This window comes from Oncorhynchus masou, chromosome 19, assembly GCF_036934945.1.
Source record: "Oncorhynchus masou masou isolate Uvic2021 chromosome 19, UVic_Omas_1.1, whole genome shotgun sequence".
Lineage (NCBI taxonomy): Eukaryota > Metazoa > Chordata > Actinopteri > Salmoniformes > Salmonidae > Oncorhynchus > Oncorhynchus masou.
In genome coordinates this window covers 24,959,470-24,979,149 of record NC_088230.1, presented here as the reverse complement: position 1 = coordinate 24,979,149, position 19,680 = coordinate 24,959,470, and the positions used below count along the sequence as shown (strand labels likewise).

Genomic DNA, 19,680 nt, shown 5'->3' with positions numbered 1-19,680 from the left:
TAACCAGCATGGCTACCACAGCATTCTGCAGCGATACACCATCCCATCTGGTTTGCAGTTAGTGGGACTATCATTTGTTTTTTAACAGGACAATGACCCAAAACACACCTCCAGGCTGTGTAAGGCTATTTGACCAAGGTGTGTGATGGACTGCTGCCTCCACAATCACCCGACCTCAACCCAATTGAGATGGTTTGGGATGAGTTGGACCACAGAGTGAAGGAAAAACAGCCAGCAAGTGCACAGCATATGTGGGAACTCCTTCAAGACTGTTGGAAAAGCGTTCCTCATGAAGCTGGTTGAGAGAATGCCAGTAGTGTGCAAACCTGTCATCATGGCAAAGGTTGGCTAATTTGAAGAATCTAAAATATATTTAGATTTGTTTAACACTTTTTTGGTTATTACATGATTCGATATGTGTTTTTCCTAGTTTTGCTGTCTGCACAATTATTCTACAATGTAGAAAATAGTAAAAATAAAGAAAAATCCTTGAATGAGTGGGTGTGTCCAAACTTTTGACTGCTACTGTATATATATATATATATTCTCAGTCGGTTTTGTCTGTTGCAAAACGTTTTGCAATGGAAACCTTTTACTGTTTACTCTATGAACCAAACGGAACCAAACGGGGAGGAACCTACCTGAATTTGCCCAATAGAAACTATATTTTTGTTGGAAAACGTTTTACGTTTGGAGTAAACGGTTTCTGTTGCATAATGTTTTGCAACAGACAAAACGTTTTACAACGGAACCCGACTAACCCCAGCCGTCTGCTCTAATGGCACTGCAGCACTTTGCAGGCTCCTGTGAGTTTGGCTTAATCACTTGTAAGACTTGATTTAGTGTGTGTTAATAAACATTAGTCAGTCTCTCTCCTCGCCAGTGATTAGTGGTTTATGTACTCTGCTCTCCCGTCCCCAGGCTGAAGACGCAGTCCTGAAGATTGATGGAGGGCCATGCTATTCAAACAGCAGGCGTTGCTGAGACAGAAGCTCTTCTTGTTGGGCAGCCTTGCTATTGGGAGTCTCCTCTATCTAGTGGCCAGGGTTGGGAGCTTGGATAGGTACGTTGTTTGCTGAAAGCAATGCCTGTTGAATGTCAAGTATAGAATGATTTTAGTTTATATAAATAATCTAATTTTTTTTTCAAATATCAAAATCTTGATCATATATGATTAGATTATGATAAGACTTCATTGTATTTAACAATGTGTTTAAAGTTAATTCAAAAATGCTCTAAAGATTATTGATGAAATTATTATATAGAACTAAATGTCTCTTTCTGTGTTTTCCCCTCCTCCAGGCTGCAGCCTATTTGCCCCATAGAGAGCAGACTGGGCCCTCCTCACCTGCCGGAGCAGTTCCCTCTCCGGACCCTGCAGTATAAGCGTGGTCTGCTCCACGAGATCCGCAAGGGCAATGCCACCAAAGAGCAGATCCGCCTGCACAACCTGGTGCAGCAGCTGCCCCGGGCCATCATCATCGGGGTGCGCAAGGGAGGGACGCGCGCCCTGCTGGAGATGCTCAACCTGCACCCGGCGGTGGTCAAGGCCTCGCAGGAGATCCACTTCTTTGACAACGAACAGAACTACGCCCGGGGCATCGACTGGTACCGGGAGAAGATGCCCTTCTCCTTCCTCCACCAGATCACCATTGAGAAGAGCCCCGCCTACTTCATCACAGAGGAGGTCCCCGAACGCATCTTCAAGATGAACTCTTCCATCAAGCTGTTGATTATTGTGCGTGAGCCCACCACCAGAGCTGTGTCCGACTACACACAGGTGCTGGAGGGCAAGGAGCGTAAGAATAAGACCTACCACAAGTTTGAGAAGCTGGCCATCGACGGCAACACGTGTGATGTGAACACAAAGTATAAGGCGGTACGGACCAGCATTTACACCAAGCACTTGGAGCGCTGGCTGAAGTTCTTCCCCGTGGAACATTTTCACATTGTGGACGGCGACCGTCTGATCACAGACCCGCTGCCTGAGCTGCAGCTCGTCGAGCGCTTCCTTAACCTCCCCTCCAGGATCAGCCACTATAACCTGTATTTCAATGCCACCAGGGGATTCTACTGCCTGCGATTCAACAATGTCTTCAACAAGTGCCTGGCAGGCAGCAAGGGGCGCATCCACCCTGAGGTGGACCCCTCAGTGGTGGCCAAACTGAGGAAGTTCTTCCACCCCTTCAATCAGAAGTTTTATCAGATTACTGGGAGGACGTTCAACTGGCCCTGAGAAACTAAGGGAAGGTCTAGGCCTAGCCTATTTGAACTTCTTACTGAAGTTGTTCCGTTGGCATTTTCAAGATGTCAACCACAACAATATTAAAGGATATTAAAAGCACTTTGATTGAATTTAATACGTCGAGGAGAGTGGGGTAAGTCGAGCCGAAGGGTTAGTTGAGCTACTCCTTGTTTCTAGGAAAACATACACAAAATGTACCATGTGACCAAATATTAAGGAAGAGGTCGTCATTTCATGGAGTCTATGAAGAAAGAAAGTGGTAAGCAAGTGAGGGCAAATGAATGTATTGTGTTATAGGTTTCATGTGGCTTGTATCTAAACCAAGGTGGATTGTTTTGAATATCAGTTGGGGTCTCTATAAGCTACAATATGAGGTCCTAAACCTAGCATGAAAGCGCATCCTTGTACCTGTGTGGGCTAATATAGTAAAAATGTTTGCCTTGGGGTAAGTTGAGCCAATGACCACCATACCCCATACATATTATGATTACATTTAGTCAGGTTTATGCATCATATGCATAGTATTTTTGCAATGTGTCATGCATATGAACTCAATATACTGCATTTGTATTGTTATAGAGCAGACCTAACCATTCCCTGTGTATACAAATGTAAAACATGCAGGGATCTAGCCCCCCTTTAGGTTCTTGAGAGAGCAGCCAAGGAAGTGAGAGAAGGGAAGAAGTCCATTCCAGAAGCACCAAGGGATAAAACAAATGTACTGAATGATGCTGAGGTACATTGACAAAAATGAAAACATTTGTGTGAAAGAGAGGCTGTGACAGAGTAGCAGAGACACACACACAAGGTCTTATCTGATGACATGGAGTCTGAGCTGTATAAAGAGAGCCTGTGACAGAGTAGTAGAGACACACAAGGTCTTATCTGATGACATGGAGTCTGAGCTGTATAAAGAGAGGCTGTGATAGAGTAGCAGAGACACACAAGGTCTTATCTGATGACATGGAGTCTGAGCTGTATAAAGAGAGGCTGTGATAGAGTAGCAGAGACACACAAGGTCTTATCTGATGACATGGAGTCTGAGCTGTATAAAGAGAGGCTGTGACAGAGTAGCAGAGACACACAAGGTCTTATCTGATGACATGGAGTCTGAGCTGTATAAAGAGAGGCTGTGACAGAGTGGCAGAGACACACAAGGTCTTATCTGATGACATGGAGTCTGAGCTGTATAAAGAGAGGCTGTGACAGAGTAGCAGAGACACACAAGGTCTTATCTGATGACATGGAGTCTGAGCTGTATAAAGAGAGGCTGTGATAGAGTAGCAGAGACACACAAGGTCTTATCTGATGACATGGAGTCTGAGCTGTATAAAGAGAGGCTGTGATAGAGTAGCAGAGACACACAAGGTCTTATCTGATGACATGGAGTCTGAGCTGTATAAAGAGAGGCTGTGACAGAGTAGCAGAGACACACAAGGTCTTATCTGATGACATGGAGTCTGAGCTGTATAAAGAGAGGCTGTGATAGAGTAGCAGAGACACACAAGGTCTTATCTGATGACATGGAGTCTGAGCTGTATAAAGAGAGGCTGTGACAGAGTAGCAGAGACACACAAGGTCTTATCTGATGACATGGAGTCTGAGCTGTATAAAGAGAGGCTGTGACAGAGTAGCAGAGACACACAAGGTCTTATCTGATGACATGGAGTCTGAGCTGTATAAAGAGAGGCTGTGACAGAGTAGCAGAGACACACAAGGTCTTATCTGATGACATGGAGTCTGAGCTTGCTAAACATATCCAGAATATCGCGGACCAGTTTCATGGGCTTAGTAGTCTCAAATGCAATGAACTTGCCTACGAATTGGCACATCGAAACAATATCACTGTCCCAGACAACTTGTCAATAAATGCAAGGGTATGTCATATTTAACAGATCCATCTATATCTGAATATAGGCATACATTTGAAATTTACAGTACAATATACCTCACCCCCATTCCATGAATTAAACTTTGACCAACCAGCACCATCACCCACTGTCACAGGGCACCTACACCGACTTACCCCAAGGTGGCTCAACTTTTTCCCTATGCTCAATTTACTCTGGGATAAGTTGTGCAAAGAGACCAATTTTGTTTTTGACAAACTATGTTTTTAAAACTGTTATGTTTACATGAATTATGATTATTTCCAGGGATACACAACATCCTGAAATATATGTAGATATCTTTGTTAAAAAGAATACTATATTGCCGTAGTGAGGCTGAATGTAAAAAGGGCTCAACATACCCCACTCTCCCCTGTGAGAATGACAATGTGACCAAAATCTGTAATGGAATCAATGTATGTTTGTTTCTTAATATGTAAGGGGGCATAAGAGGATAAAGGGTTTGTGAGTTGTGTGATTACAAAACAGTTCAGTTTAATGCACCTGATCTTTCTTCATAATAATTAACCTGTCTGACACCTATAACGTTATATATAAACTCTGCATTTTGCCATCATCTCAGCCAATATTGAATGAAGGGTATACTACAATGAGCGATAAACATGAGATTATGTTAAGTGAACATGTGGATTTTAAAGGACGAATTGTCAGTCAACAACACATACATTTAACATATTTAAAGGCCATATCATGAAGCCAAATATAAGTGGCAATGTTTCATATAAAAACAGTGTTGACGAAGACAAAGGCTTACGTGTTCTTGCAGTTCTGAGTGTGATAGTCTTGCATTTATTACAGTCCTCTCATTTTGGTTTTGCTTTTCTCCTGCATGTGTATTGAACATTCAATCGACAAAGCATGGGCTCTCTAATGTAGTTTTGTGTTATTTCATTTATTCCAAGTATCATTCTTTAAACATATGCTACTTTTATTTGTTTCTATGTTGTTTTTAGGTAGTTTAATTTTTCTCAAACTACCATGACGTACTTGTATCCGTAATATAACCCAGAAATCTGTAGAAGGGTAGGAGATTCTCATGAGGGAATGGGAACATAGATTTCTCATAAAATTCTGACTCCGATGATGTCCTCATACATCAAGCATTTAAATGTTGAATAAGGGATTTAAGTGGTAACTTTGTTCTCGTTCTTTCTCTCCAGTATTAATAACATGTTTGTCATTCCCCTTGGTGAAAAGCCACAGTAAAAAAGTAATTTGTTAGTTACTGTCAAACCATCTAATGCTTATTCTACTACAATTAACATATTTGTCTTATGTGCAAATAGCCATCCTGTATCATAAGTGTGTTGTTCTGTAACAAAAAATTATTGAATTAAAATGACATTTAAACACGTGTCAGCTGAGTCATTCATTATTTCTGTTTTGTCTCGTAATCTATTGTGTGGTTCAAAGACTGAGACTCTTCCTTGATCAAATAAAATACAATTTATTTATATAGCCCTTCGTACATCAGCTGATATATCAAAGTGCTGTACAGAAACCCAGCCTAAAACCCCAAACAGCAAGCAATGCAGGTGTAGAAGCACGGTGGCTAGGAAAAACTCCCTAGAAAGGCCAAAACCTAGGAAGCAACCTAGAGAGGAACCAGGCTATGAGGGGTGGCCAGTCCTCTTCTGGCTGTGCCGGGTGGAGATTATAACAGAACATGGCCAAGATGTTCAAATGTCTACCACTCCTGCTGTCTGTAGAGAGTTGAAAACAGCAGGTCTGGGACAGGTAGCACGTCCGGTGAACAGGTCAGGGTTCCATAGCAGCAGCACGGCCAGGTGGACTGGGGACAGCAAGGAGTCATCATGCCAGGTAGTCCTGAGGCATGGTCCTAGGGCTCAGGTCCTCCGAGAGAGAGAAAGAAAGAAAGAAAGAATGAGAGAATTAGAGAGAGCATACTTAAATTCACACAGGACACCAGATAAGACAGGAGAAATACTCCAGATATAACAGACTGACACTAGCCCCCCGACACATAAACTACTGCAGCATAAATACTGGAGGCTGAGACAGGAGGGGTCAGGAGACATTGTGGCCCCATCCGATGATACCCCCGGACAGGGCTAAACAGGGCTAAACAGGCTGGATATAACCCCACCCACTTTGCCAAAGCACAGCCCCCACACTACTAGAGGGATATCTTCAGTTAACCCACTGTTCACAACCATCCGGTTCCTAGGCCATCATTGAAAATAAGAATTTGTTCTTAACTTACTTGCCTAGTTAAGTAAATTAAAATTATCCACATTTCTTAGAGCCTTCTCGTGGGCTTTTTGGCTGATGGTGGCTACTGCATTAAAAGCATTGTTCTTTGTTTGAGAACCTTTCTGTTTAAGAACCGGATGCTACCCAACGCCCCGGGAGTGGTGCAGATGCAGGCTATCCCTGAGGATGCCATCCCTAATGACACAGTGGACGAGAATACAGAGGACCCTGACAAATTCATGTCCGGTAAGACACGCCTCCTCTAACCCATCACAACCTCTGAACCATCTCATTGACCTTTCCTGTAAATACTCTCTGTTGCAGTTATATCACTCAGGGAGTTCGTTTTAATTTGTATTTTCTTTTGCCAGGATAGTAAACTCTACTGTTTTCCAGTAGTCCTTCCAGGAGTCCTCGGGTCCATTCGTATTGTATCAGCGGCTGTATTTTCCATATTCAATCCTATTGGATCCCATTTTGGATCCTATTGCCAGCAGCAGCATCTGAATGGTGACTTCCTGTCTCATTTCAAACAGTGCTTCAGACAAGAGGATAGCCTGCGATAAGGAGTTCTCTGACTCGGAGGACAAGGGACAGGGAGGAATTAGGAACGTGGCCGATAACAAAAAAAGAAAAAAGCGGCCCCGGGTAGAGGAAGACAAAGAGCGAGAGGAGAAGAAAGAGTAAGTTGGTAAGTATTCAGAACTTATCCTGAGTACAAACCTGGCAAGAGCACTGATTTCAATATGATAATAGAAAAGCACCGAGCAATATTTAATCCAAGTGGTGATAGCTTGATGTAATGCCGCTTGTGATGTAGCTTTCTGATATATGTGTATATTTGTGCTGTTTGAGGTGAAAGAGGAGAAAGCAAAAGAAACAAGCACTGAGAAAACTGACACAAAGGTAAGAGTGACTGTGGTCTCTGCTATATTCACTTGTCAGGACTACGCTTATAGTTGGACCATGCATTTATGATTTATTACAGGCAGTCACAAATGTATTCAGACCTGACAATGACTTATTGGAGGTGAAATGGCACTCTCATTTTTCCATCTGTTCTTTCTGGTGTGAAGACTGAGCAGACTGGTAGTGCCTGATTCAGCCACATGGTGGCACTGTGATCTCTCCATGGACAGTCCTGAGTGTGGCAGTAAGGGCTGTTCATCTCGGCTGATTCTACTCCCTCGTGTCAGACTCCATAACTGAAGCATTATATTTATTGTCATTGATCTGTATCAAAGATCATTTCTTATATTGACATGGTGGTCGAGGGGCCACTCTAGCAATAAAAATGCATGCCCTCAAAGATGGAAGGCAGGCGAGATCAGGTGGGACCATTCTAGCAATTTTATGAGAGGGCAGATACGCATGTGAACAACAGACAACTCTGATATAAAGTTGTTTTTTAAAAGTTGCTGAAATGCCACGTGCATCCACTTATGTCAGTGCATTCGTAACAACCTAACCATTACACACATTCTATATCAGGGATCATCGACTAGACTTAGCTGGGGGCCAATTAGTTTTTTCTTGAGCAGATGGTCATAGAGCCAGAACATAATTATAAATCATTTGTAGACTACAAATTGACAGCAAGAAGCCCAAATATATATTTTTTTACTAAAACATAATCATTTCTAATCTTGCTTACATTTGTACATGATCATGTGTCTATCTATTATCCATAGGAATTCTTGGGAAAATATTTTTATCAGAGCTTTTATCCGTAAACTGCAATTGTGCAAGTTCTCCCACTTAAAAAGATGAGAGAGGCCTGTAATGTTCATCATAGGTACACTTCAACTATGACAGACAAAATGAAATAAGAAAATCCAGAAAATCACATTGTAGGATTTTCAATGAATTTATTTGCAAATTATGGTGGAAAATAAGTATTTGGCCAATAACAAAAGTTTATCTCAATACTTTGTTATATACCCTTTGTTGGCAATGACAGAGGTCAAATGTTTTCTGTAAGTCTTCACAAGGTTTTCACACACTGTTGCTGGTATTTTGGCCCATTCCTCCATGCAGATCTCCTCTAGAGCAGTGATGTTTTGGGGCTGTTGCTGGGCAACACGGACTTTTCAACTCCCTTCAAATTGTCTATGGGGTTGAGATCTGGAGACTGGCTAGGCCACTCCAGGGCCTTGAAATGCTTCTTACAAAGCCACTCCTTCGTTGCCCGAGCAGTGTGTTTGAGATCATTGTCATGCTGAAAGACCAAGCCACGTTTCATCTTCAATGCCCTTGCTGATGGAAGGTTTTCACACAAAATCTCACGATACATGGCCCCATTCATTCTTTCCTTTACACGGATCAGTCGTCCTGGTCCCTTTGCAGAAAAACAGCCCCAAAAGCATGATGTTTCCACCCCCATGCTTCACAGTAGGTATGGTGTTCTTGGATGCAACTCAGCATTCTTTGTCCTCCAAACACAACGAGTTGAGTTTTTACCAAAATGTTCTATTTTGGTTTCATCTGACCATATGACATTCTCCCAATCTTCTTCTGGATCATCCAAATGCTCTCTAGCAAACTTCAGACGGGCCTGGACATGTACTGGCTTAAGCAGGGGGACACGTCTGGCACTGCAGGATTTGAATCCCTGACGGCGTAGTGTGTTAATGATGGTAGACTTTGTTACTTATTCCCAGCTCTCTGCAGGTCATTCCCTATGTCCCCCCGTGTGGATCTGGGATTTTTGCTCACCGTTCTTGTGATTATTTTGACCCCACGGGGTGAGATCTTGCGTGGAGCCCCAGATCAAGGGAGATTATCAGTGGTCTTGTATGTCTTCCATTTCCTAATAATTTCTCCCACAGTTGATTTCTTCAAACCAAGCTGCTTACCTATTGCAGATTCAGTCTTCCGAGCCTGTTGCAGGTCTACAATTTTGTTTCTGTTGTCCTTTGACAGCTCTTTGGTCTTGGCCATAGTGGAGTTTGTAGTGTGACTGTTAGAGGTTGTGGTCTTTTATACTGATAACAAGTTCAAACAGGTGCCATTAATACAGGTAACAAGTGGAGGACAGAGGAGTTTCAGGTCTGTGAGAGCCAGAAATCTTGCTTGTTTGTAGGTGACTTATTTTCCACCATAATTTGCAAATAAATTCATTAAAAATCCTACAATGTGATTTTCTGGATTTTTTTTCTCTCATTTTGTCTGTCATAGTTGAAGTGTACCTATGATGAAAATTACAGGCCTTTCTCATCTTTTTAAGTGGGAGAACTTGCACAATTGGTGTCTTGCCCCACTGGTGTTTGCCCCACTGTAAATACTTAGGGATGTGGTTGGATGATAAACTGTCTTTTAAAATGCATGTTGATGAACTTTGTAAACGGCTAAAAATCAAGCTAGTCTTCCTCTATAGAAACAGGACATGTTTGTCCTCTACAAATAGAAGACACCTTGTGCAAGCTTGGACCTTTGTTGAAATAAAGGTTTAATAATTTCCCAATTTAAAATCACTTGGAGCTGACTTCATATCGTTTTTAGTCTTATGTCAAACAATAATAAAAAAATATATTTTTTTTTTATTGCTCAGAAAACTTGGGGGGGGGCAAATAAAACCCGCTGGCCGCCAGTTGGGGAACCCTGTTCTATTTGATCAAATAAATCTCACTTAGCAAATTAGAAATTACATTTTATGTTCACCGATTTCTACACTTTCTCATTGACCTCCATACAACAACACCAGGCTGGTATGACCTCCATACAAAAACGCCTAAATTCGTGGTCTTATTTTTGTGGACAGATTTTAAGCAAAAAAAAACACTATCTTCGCCTTGTCCTCTCTGTATGTTCTAGTTGTTGTGAAGATTTAGTTTCCTTTATGTACTGTAACAGTTGATTTCAAGGATTCACAAAACCAACCTGGATTTACCGTGCTTCCCTTTGGTACTCCTTGAATGCCCTTATAGTGTGACGTGCTTTATCTTCTGAATGCAATATCCACCGTTTAATTAATGAAATGTTTTTAGAGAAGATGATGTGGGTGTTCCCGTAATTGAACCTACTATCATTTCATATTTGTTGAAAATGTGATATTTTGCATTTTCCAATTAAAACCTTTGTATACTAATTCTTAGTGTGAATGTATGAATTGGAGTAGTTAGAAATCAGTTAAAGTATGGGATAAATATGCTAAATCCACCATGATCATTCAAATGATTTACACCCATTGACTCCTGAAGAATATACATTTTAAATGCCATGAGTTCAGGTCAAATGTAACCAACCCTATCACAATCCAATATATAAGGTTGTTTTACTCTGTTTACAAATAATAATGTACTGTATTTTCAAATATGCATAATGTACTATGTCAAATCTAAGATACAAAATCCACTAGACATTTTTGTGGTTGTTGCATTACATGGCAGCCACACGATGGCGTTATAACACCTACAATACACAGGTCATTATTTTCATCAACACACACCTACAATTTAGGCCTATTTATTTCAACCGCCATGATTGCTAGCTAATACAACCTTGATCTTCAAGTTGTGTGGACTTTACACCTGAAGAACAGACAAAGTATATTTAGATTTGCAGTCCAGCAACTTACTAGTATTAGTGATTACATGCACCTGCAAGAGGGAAACGAGCATGTGTGGATTTAAAAAATTGGAGTAGCATGTGCACATGTTTATTTTTGGCCTACCCATAGCTGTGGGAAGATATGTTGGGTTGCAGCCTTCCACCCTCGCTTAAATGGCGCTCCCACCAGGAATAATAAAGGCGTAGTTCACTGATTTCGTTGAAAAAAACACGACGCTCAGAGTAATAAAGGCCTGTGTCCCCCAAATTTTGGGGGTAAAAAACATTAAAAAACAAAACAAATAAATGGGCATGCTGCAGCACCCTCAGCACCCCTACTTCCTGCAACTATGGGCAACTAGAAGTGGTTCTTAACTGACAATTTATGAGGCATGTATAACATGCTCTTTAGTTTTGTTGCAATTATTGCAATGTAGTATAACATAACTTGATACAGAATGATATATGCTACAATGTTGCAGCTCCCCAACTGCTCATTGAGTCAATTCACTTTACTTGGAACTAGTTGCACAGGCCACTGCCACAGTTTTGACCAAGAAGCCACAGTCTTCATTAGGTAGTAGGTAAACTGGGCTAATATGAAATCTTTCCTATTTCTGCAACAAATGAACAGGAACAGATGCCAAATGACTAGTCTGTTGTGAAATAGGCCTTTCTTTGAAAAGGTTTGTACCCAATGCATCTGACATCAAAATATGTTTAGTGTCTGCAACACCATTCATTGAGTCTCTGAAGCTGAAGAGCATGGTATCAGGTTAATAAACACCTCCTTACAGAATATATGGCCCATATAGGCCCTAAGCTACAATAGAAACTAACGTATAACATGTAAACACTGTAGCCGGGCCTTCTACTGCCAGGTGTTAGCCCAGCTACTGTAAAATAGGTACATTTTAGTCTCTAAACATGGACACCTTGCGAACTTTGACTAGGTTACTTGTGAGCTAACCTGGCTGGGAGGGACCCCTGGCCCTGAAACAAAATCTGTGATAAGCATTTTGCATTGTCCATGTGTAGCTTCAAACCACCGTATTGATGGTTTCTTTTAATGTCTTGGGTGGGTCTGTGATCGATTCATTGTTCAACGTCATTGCAAAGTATTGAGTCTGCAGTGACGGTCTCTTGCTACAGCAATGAGCTGCTCAATAGATCTGCACTGACTTTTTTTTAAATTTTCAGTTAGAATTGTACCAGTCACAGAATAACTACTGTTCTACAATCTCACACCAGTCAAAATATAATTAATGTCAGTGATGTAGACAGCATCTGATGTTGAGGTGGAATAGCACTCTATAATAGTGGAACTTGCAATGAAAAAAACCTGATCCCTGTGACAAACGCATGTACAGTGCATTCTGAAAGTATTCAGACCCCTTGTTACATTACAGCCACTTTGTTACATTACAGCCTTATTCTAAAATGGATTCAATTGTTTTTTACCCCCTCAAATCTACAGACAATACCCCATAATGACAACACAAAAACAGGTTTAGACATTTACATAAGTATTCAAACCCTTTACTCAGTACTTTGCTGAAGCATCTTCAGCAACGATTACAGCCATGAGTCTTCTTGGGTATGACGTTAATAAGCTTGCACACGTATTTTGGGAGTATCTCCCATTCTTCTCTGCAGAGCCTCTCAAGCTCTGTCAGGTTGGATGGGGAGTGTCGCTGCACAGCTATTTTCAGGTTTCTCCAGAGATGTTTGATCGGTTTCAAGTCCGGTGCCACATTTCCTCTAAACGTGACGCTTGGCATTCAGGCCAAAGAGCTTAATCTTGGTTTCATCAGACCAGAGAATCTTGGCTGATTGGTGGAGTCCTGCAGAGATGGTTGTCCTTTAGATGCACTATTGTAAAGTGGCTGTTCCACTGGATGTCAGAAGGTGAATTCACCAATTTGTAAGTCGCTCTGGATAAGAGCGTCTGCTAAATGACTTAAATGTAAATGGAAGGTTTTCCCATCTCTACAGAGGAACTCTGGAGCTCTGTCACTCCCTGACCAAGGCCCTTCTCCCCCAATTGCTCAGTTTACCTAGAGCTGTCCGCCCGGCCAAAGTCTTGGTGGTTCCAAACTTCTATTTAAAAATGTTGGAGGCCACTGTGTTCTTCAATGCTACATTATTTTTTTGCTAGCCTTCCCCAGATCTGTGCCTCGACACAATCCTGTCTCTTGAGCTCTATGGACGATTCCTTCAACGTTATTTATTGGTTTTTACTTTGGCATGCAGTGTTAACTGTGGGAACTTACATGGGCAGGTGTCTGCCTTTCCAAATCATGTTCAATCAATTGTATTTACCACAGGTGGACTCCAATCGTTGTAGAAACAGTTCAAGGATGATCAATGGAAACAGGATACACATGAGCTCAATTTCAAGTCTCATAGCAAAGGGTCTGTAAGTTGTATTTCTTTTAAAGAAATAAGCTAAAACCCTGTTTTTTTGGGGGGGGGTGTAAATTGATGAGGAAAACAATGAATTTAATCAATGTTTAATCAATAAGGCTGTAACAATCAAGTGTGGAGAAAGTCAAGGTCTCTGAATACTTTCCAAAGGCACTGTATTCAGGTGCATACTTGATTTTAAAAGGCTTTGAACAAGTTAGACCTAGTTTATGTTAGTTGAAATAATGTGAGATTAAATAGATTTGGCCAAACCATTGAGGAGTCTATGTTTGACTTTTGTAAATGACCGAGGGGCATTGACACTGGCTTTGATCAGCAAAACCATCTTGGTGTTGTTAAGGCAAAGTGCTTTTGCAAACATACCGTAACGTTTGAGTATGTAGAAAAGGCAGTTAGCCTGAATACACTACTGTTAACACACTTGTATCCAAATGATGACAAGTCCTCACTTCGCTGTTGAAATGACTCAATTTACCACCTCCATCATTACAGTTTACTGAACAGAAATGGTTAAATGAAAACACAGATGCTGCACAAATTTTATTCACATTTATTTTTGCTTTTAGTGTGCTCACAGAAAATTAGAACACCTTAAGCAGGAGTTTAATAGCAATTTTTGTAAGCAAAGTTACATTCCATCTCTAAGTCAAATTGGTAAAACCTTCTCCAGTATTTACAAAAGAAAAGAAAGAGACAAGATGCTACACAAACATTGCATCTGATAGAGATTCCTTAATTCGTCAAAGACCACTGAAAAGCATTGTCTGCTGTAATCAAAACATACCACAGTATATAAACAGTAACCATTCCACTTATCACAGCTTGGTTGAGTTCAAAATTGCTTAAAAGGTCTTCCAGGATGAATTTGTTTTCGTTATCTTACAAAAATGAGCGGGTGGAAAAAGAGCTGCAAACTTCATGTGCTTCTTGAGATCAAGATTTCATTTGTACAATAATCACAGTTAAAAACACCCCGCCTATACATACTTACACTTTATTAAGGTCATAAAACCAGCAATAAACAATAAAGCCTATACAACTTGTATTTCTACTGAATCACTGACTGGTACAGCTAATGAGAAGTGAAAAGCTCCTATGATTTCTTTTAAATGACTTCCTAAACCTAGCTCTGGGAATTTAATATTTTGTCTCATAGTAAAAATTACTTAGTGTTGTAAATCGCATGGTACTCTCGTGGTACACAGGTGTTGGTCGTTTCATTCAATTTTTTTAAGATTACTCTTTACATCAGTCTGTGGCACAATTGTGCCACCTTCTATTCCATCCCCTGCCCACCCCAAAATCCCCTTCATATACAACTCAACTTTTCCCCAAATCCTTCATACCATGGGGATGTCCATACATTTTGACAAGTTTACATTTTGTATAAAAATGCAAAAACAAAACATTTAATACTGATGCAAAAAATATATGGCAGAGCGTGGATGTATTTTTCTGTAGTTTTACATTTAAGCCACCCACCTCTGCCCGTTGGAATGGTAGTAACAATGGACCGAGATAGGTTTTGTGGGGGGGAAGGGAAAACCAAAAAAAGGAAAGCTTTAAAATATCCCTGGTTGTAGACAAGTTCTCCAAAGCCATCAACTGGCACCACTCCAACATACAAACAGGGAAATGTTCTTTGATTATCTTTTTTTCTCCTTTTTTAATTTTTAATTTATCCTGTTTTGCTCTGAGTTTCCAGCTTTACTCAACAGCGGCCTCTGCAGTAACGGGGGCTTCTGGACTGGATGCAGCCTCTGTTGCAGGTGCAGCCTCCTCCGAGATGGGTGCTTCCTCTGCAGCAGCAGGCTCAGCTGGCTTTTCTTCTGCCTTTGGCTCCTCAGTGGCTTGGGCTACCCTGGCCTCCTCAGCGGGGGCTGCTGCTGCTTCCTCAGGCTTAGCCTCTGCAGGGCTAGCTGCTTCCTTGGCCTCCTCCTCAACAGCAGCAGCAGGTGCAGCCTCTCCCTCAGCAGGCTTGGCCTCCCCACCCTCTGCCGTGACCTCTGGGGCCTCGGCTGTCTCAGCCTTGGCCTCCTCAGTGGACGCAGCAGCCTCCTCACCCTCTGCCCCATCGCCAGTCTCCTTTTTGGTTTTCTTGAAGGAGAAGCCACTGAGCTTGAAGGACTTTTTGAATGAGAAGCGCTTCTTCTTCTTTTTGGGGGTCTCGTTGCTGGTTGAAGCCGTGGCTCCCTCCGGCTTGGCGGCCTCACCCTCAGCTGCTGGAGACACAGTCTCTGCATTCTCTGTCTTCACCCCATCTACTGCCACCACCTCTACAGGCGCAGCCTCCGCTTTTGGAGCCTCCTCAGCTGTGGTGCTGCCATTGGCCTGCACCCCTTTGCCTGCCTCGGCAGCTGCAGGAGAGGCATCCCCATTCACTTTCACATGGCCATTTTCCTAAAGAGAAATTGAAGTCTTATCATACAAGTAACAAACGTGGAAATATAGTGTGTGGAGTGGACCATTGCCACACAGTTACACAAGGGGCAGTAGACACCACAAATTCAACTGAGACAAAGCATGTAGCCTCATCTCAAGTTTTTACCTGTTTAGTATCACTGGACTTTTAGGCACGTGCGGCGGTAATTACTTTGCGAGTTAAGAATTTAACATTTTTTTGTGATTCATGATTGAAACATTTCCCCACTAATCACAAGCGAGAATGAGCTGATTCTAACATTGACGGAGTCAATGTTTCGTGTGTTTCACTAGGGGGCGATGCGCCTCTGCCAGTCTCTCCAATACCGAAGCACCAACGCAAAGCAGCTGCTCATTAAAACAGCAGATGCTCATTAATACACCCGACTACGCAGAGCAATATCTCAAAAACGACACAGAACCTTCAAACAATTATTTTTTTGTTGCAATATCGCGTTCATAAACACCACCCTTTCCAACACTTATTATAAGATCTTCAGGACGGGCGCATTATTCGAATGTGGCTCCGCTGCCTTCAGTGTCATAGTAACCATCCCTGTTCTCTACACGAGCATCTGTAACAAAAGGCGAGGTGATGTTAGCTAGACCGTGTCAAGCCATTGTTGGCGTCGTGCATCTCCCCCATTCACTTACCGATAGCATCAAGTTATTACATTTGTGCTGTTTTAAATATGATTTTGATTCCAAATATTATCGATCCAATTGCCATTTAACAATTCATGGCCACCTATGGACCGACCCTACAATGTGATACCAATTCCCAATGTCTCACAATCAGACATTTCAAACAAAGGCTGTGGATTTTAACGGTGTGGAAATCCCCACATTGCAAATGAATCAATGAAAACGAGTTTAATTTACAGCATTTGTCTGCACATAATTATCCAAATCATTTTGACTTAATAATAATATTTTTTAGAAATTACATTAACTCAATGATCAAATAGTACTGATTATATAAAACATGTAATCTTGTGAATCAATGTTTTCCCATCGTGGTCGTTTGCTCCAACAGCCTGGCGTGCGTCTCCACAAGTGCCCACAATAACGCAGAGAAAACTTTTACGCAAACCAACCGTATACATATATTTCATTGAACAAACGCAATTACCTGTCCATTGGTCTTGGTTGGTGAAGCGGCAGCCTCTCCAGGCTTTTCAACCGCGGTTTCGCCATTTGCAGCTGTCTTGGAGAATTGCGCTCCCATGCTTTCGCTCCAACAAAGAAACTCAACAGATCCAAAAAACGAACAAAGACCGACCACTTGCCTCTTTTTTAAACGCAAGCTCTTTGCGAAGGTTCTTCTTTGAAAAGTTTACTGGAGAAGCAATCAAAGTCCAGTCGCAGTGAACAAAATGGGAAAATGTCAGAAAACCTGCCAACTGAAGAGAAGTAATAAAAAATCCCAGATTTGTGGCTTTCGCTGTAGACAGGGTGGAAAATGGAGAAATTTCCCTTGTTGCTAATAAGATGCGGAGTCCAACGCCCAAGTACACAGATGAATGAGCATTCCGAGCGATGACGGCATCCGCGCTCAGATACAGCCAATCAGAGTCCTCACACAGAAAGTGGGCAAGGCTTAAAAACGAGTGAAACAATGGATTTTTTTCCAGATTGTAACAAATATGAAAACAATAATCTTGTCGCGGCAACAAATTTTACTTTCAAAATCACAAAATTAAAAAAAGTCAACCGAGAAGGTAATTTGGGCAATTATGGTGTATACAGAGGTTTTAAATACGTTTTAATCACTCATAACAAAGTCATACCTAATTATTGATTAATAATGATCCATTTGTTAGGGTGACATTATTGTTTGTAACAATTTCATCTCAATTATGTAATGTGAATATGAGGAATCGGCATTTGCATTAGGCAGAAATTGGTGTTTGGCTTTTTGGCTCGGTGAGCTCGAGCAGCCACCACTTTCAGAACGTGCTCTGAATACAGCCAGATTCACTTGAAACAGACAGTGTTCATAGAAGGTATATTTAGTGGCGGCTGTTTTTCATCTTGAAAAAATACTGCTTATGTGAGACAATCAAATATTGATAAAATGCACATTTCAACCCTTTGCCATCTTGTAAGAAATTAATCTCAAATCACAATATGCACCACATTTAAGTTACGTTTATATATATTTTTGTAATTTAAGATGTTTATTTTTAATAAAGATACCGTCGAATGGATTGCATCATTCTATGTATTCTACAGTATACAAAACGTCAGTTAGGATATTAATAATGAGCAATTATGGTGCAGTTTTTCCCTCAATGCACACCGTGTGTATACACAATAAATTGACTGAACGAATAATATTTTAGTGTCCCGTTATGCCTACCAAACGAAACGAGAGGGAGGGGCGACAGGCTTAAATTAAAGCTATATAAATTGCAATAGCCTTGGCTACTGAATACATGTTTAAAGTCAGAGGTTTCAAAAACGTTGCTGTGGACATTCTCAAATGTCTTGACAACATGGTCTAACTGTACTTTTCCCTCATTGATTGCAATACTTATTGCATGGCAGTGATATATGTGTATGTAGTCTATGGAAAGAATCGTATTTGGATTTATTGAACACATTTTTTTTTCTCAACTCAAACATTCAGTGTTCTCCTATTGTCTTGTCGCTCGGAATCATCATGTTTCCATGGTAATCTGACCGGTTTAACTGAGGTCAAAGCTTGAAGGAGAGGCGAGTAGTAGACTTGCACAAAGCTTTCAGCACACGGTCAGCGTCTCAGCAGGGTAGTGTCATTCGAACGCGGTATGCAAAACTCCACGTAATCTTGAGGACGGTGAATGAGAGAACTCGTTATTGAGCGTACTAGAGCACAAATGCTGGGTGGTGAGTTGTATTTCCGTAAAGTTAGGTCTTCGGATATTTTATTACAGTCTGCGGCCGTGTTCGAGATAATCAAAACGTAATGCATCATGGGTAAATTGTGATTGACTGATGTACAAGTAATAATGAGTAGTTATTTATGACGCAATTTTGTTTGTAGATCTGTCAGTCGGCTGTCGCCTGCACAGTCTGCTGCAATGTCGAACAAGCCCAATGAAAAGGACATGACGCTGCGATTCAATTGTCATAAGTGAAGAGAGTGACTGCAATGTAAGGCTAAATCATTCAGGGGATCTACTTTGCTGAGGACACCCCTAGTTGACTGATTGCGGAAGTTGCATACTTTTGGCATTATGCACAACCTTTTGGAGACTCATTTGGAACCCAAGTGGTCACCATTCTGCTTTTCTTCTCTGCTTTTCCAAGACACATTAGCTGGACTGAAATAATAATTTTACTGTATTGGAAACCTAGTTAAATATATGTTCTCTTGAAGTATGTTGGAGATGTTTATTAAGTGAACTTAGAAGATAAAGTTAAACCTTGATGTGTTTTTGCCTTACCTTGCAAGCCATATTGGTTTGTGTAAGCATCCAGAAATATTATGCATGATATGATTTATCACTAGTGCATTTCATCACTAGTGTGCATGTCTGTCTTTCTGTCTTGCATTCATTTTGCAAGTTGCCATATTTCCATTGTGAAGATGTGTGGTAACAAAAGCACAGCAAAGATGACCATCTCCTATTCACACTTCCCTGTCTGGCCATGGTTCTGCAAAATAGTTTGTCCACAGTTTCATAGTTGTGGTGTTACACACACACACACACACACACACACACACACACACACACACACACACACACACACACACACACACACACACACACACACACACACACACACACACACACACACACACACACACACACACACACTCACACACACACACACACACACACATTCCCCAAGTTGGACAAATAGCTTATGGCACTTTGCTTATTTCACTTATCTGAGAGATAGGAATGGTGACAAATGAAGGGTGAA

The 19,680-nt window shown here is 41.3% G+C and overlaps 2 protein-coding genes across 2 annotated transcripts; one reads left to right on the top strand and one right to left on the bottom strand.

Annotated features, from left to right (window-relative positions):
• Positions 1-956: 956 nt before the first annotated feature.
• LOC135505577 (heparan sulfate glucosamine 3-O-sulfotransferase 5-like) lies at positions 957-2,424 on the top strand. The gene is made up of 2 exons (XM_064924644.1): positions 957-1,063; positions 1,303-2,424. The coding sequence occupies exons 1-2, from the start codon at positions 957-959 to the stop codon at positions 2,234-2,236; spliced, it is 1,041 nt and encodes a 346-aa protein (XP_064780716.1). The 3' UTR covers positions 2,237-2,424.
• Positions 2,425-13,878: 11,454 nt separating this feature from the next.
• Positions 13,879-17,293, bottom strand: LOC135506051 (myristoylated alanine-rich C-kinase substrate-like). The gene is made up of 2 exons (XM_064925423.1): positions 16,898-17,293; positions 13,879-15,744 (listed from the first exon to the last, which is right to left on the bottom strand). Exons 1-2 carry the CDS (start codon positions 16,991-16,993, stop codon positions 15,052-15,054), a joined length of 789 nt encoding a protein of 262 aa, XP_064781495.1. The 5' UTR covers positions 16,994-17,293; the 3' UTR covers positions 13,879-15,051.
• Positions 17,294-19,680: the final 2,387 nt, after the last annotated feature.

Bases quoted from the DNA above. Each gene is read 5' to 3' on its own strand.
- LOC135505577 (XM_064924644.1), top strand. From the start codon at position 957: ATGCTATTCAAACAGCAGGCGTTGCTGAGACAGAAGCTCTTCTTGTTG. The intron at 1,064-1,302 runs GTACGTTGTTTG...CCCCTCCTCCAG, and splicing joins AGGGTTGGGAGCTTGGATAG to GCTGCAGCCTATTTGCCCCA.
- LOC135506051 (XM_064925423.1), bottom strand. From the start codon at position 16,993: ATGGGAGCGCAATTCTCCAAGACAGCTGCAAATGGCGAAACCGCGGTT. The intron at 15,745-16,897 runs GTAATTGCGTTT...ATTTCTCTTTAG, and splicing joins CAACCAAGACCAATGGACAG to GAAAATGGCCATGTGAAAGT.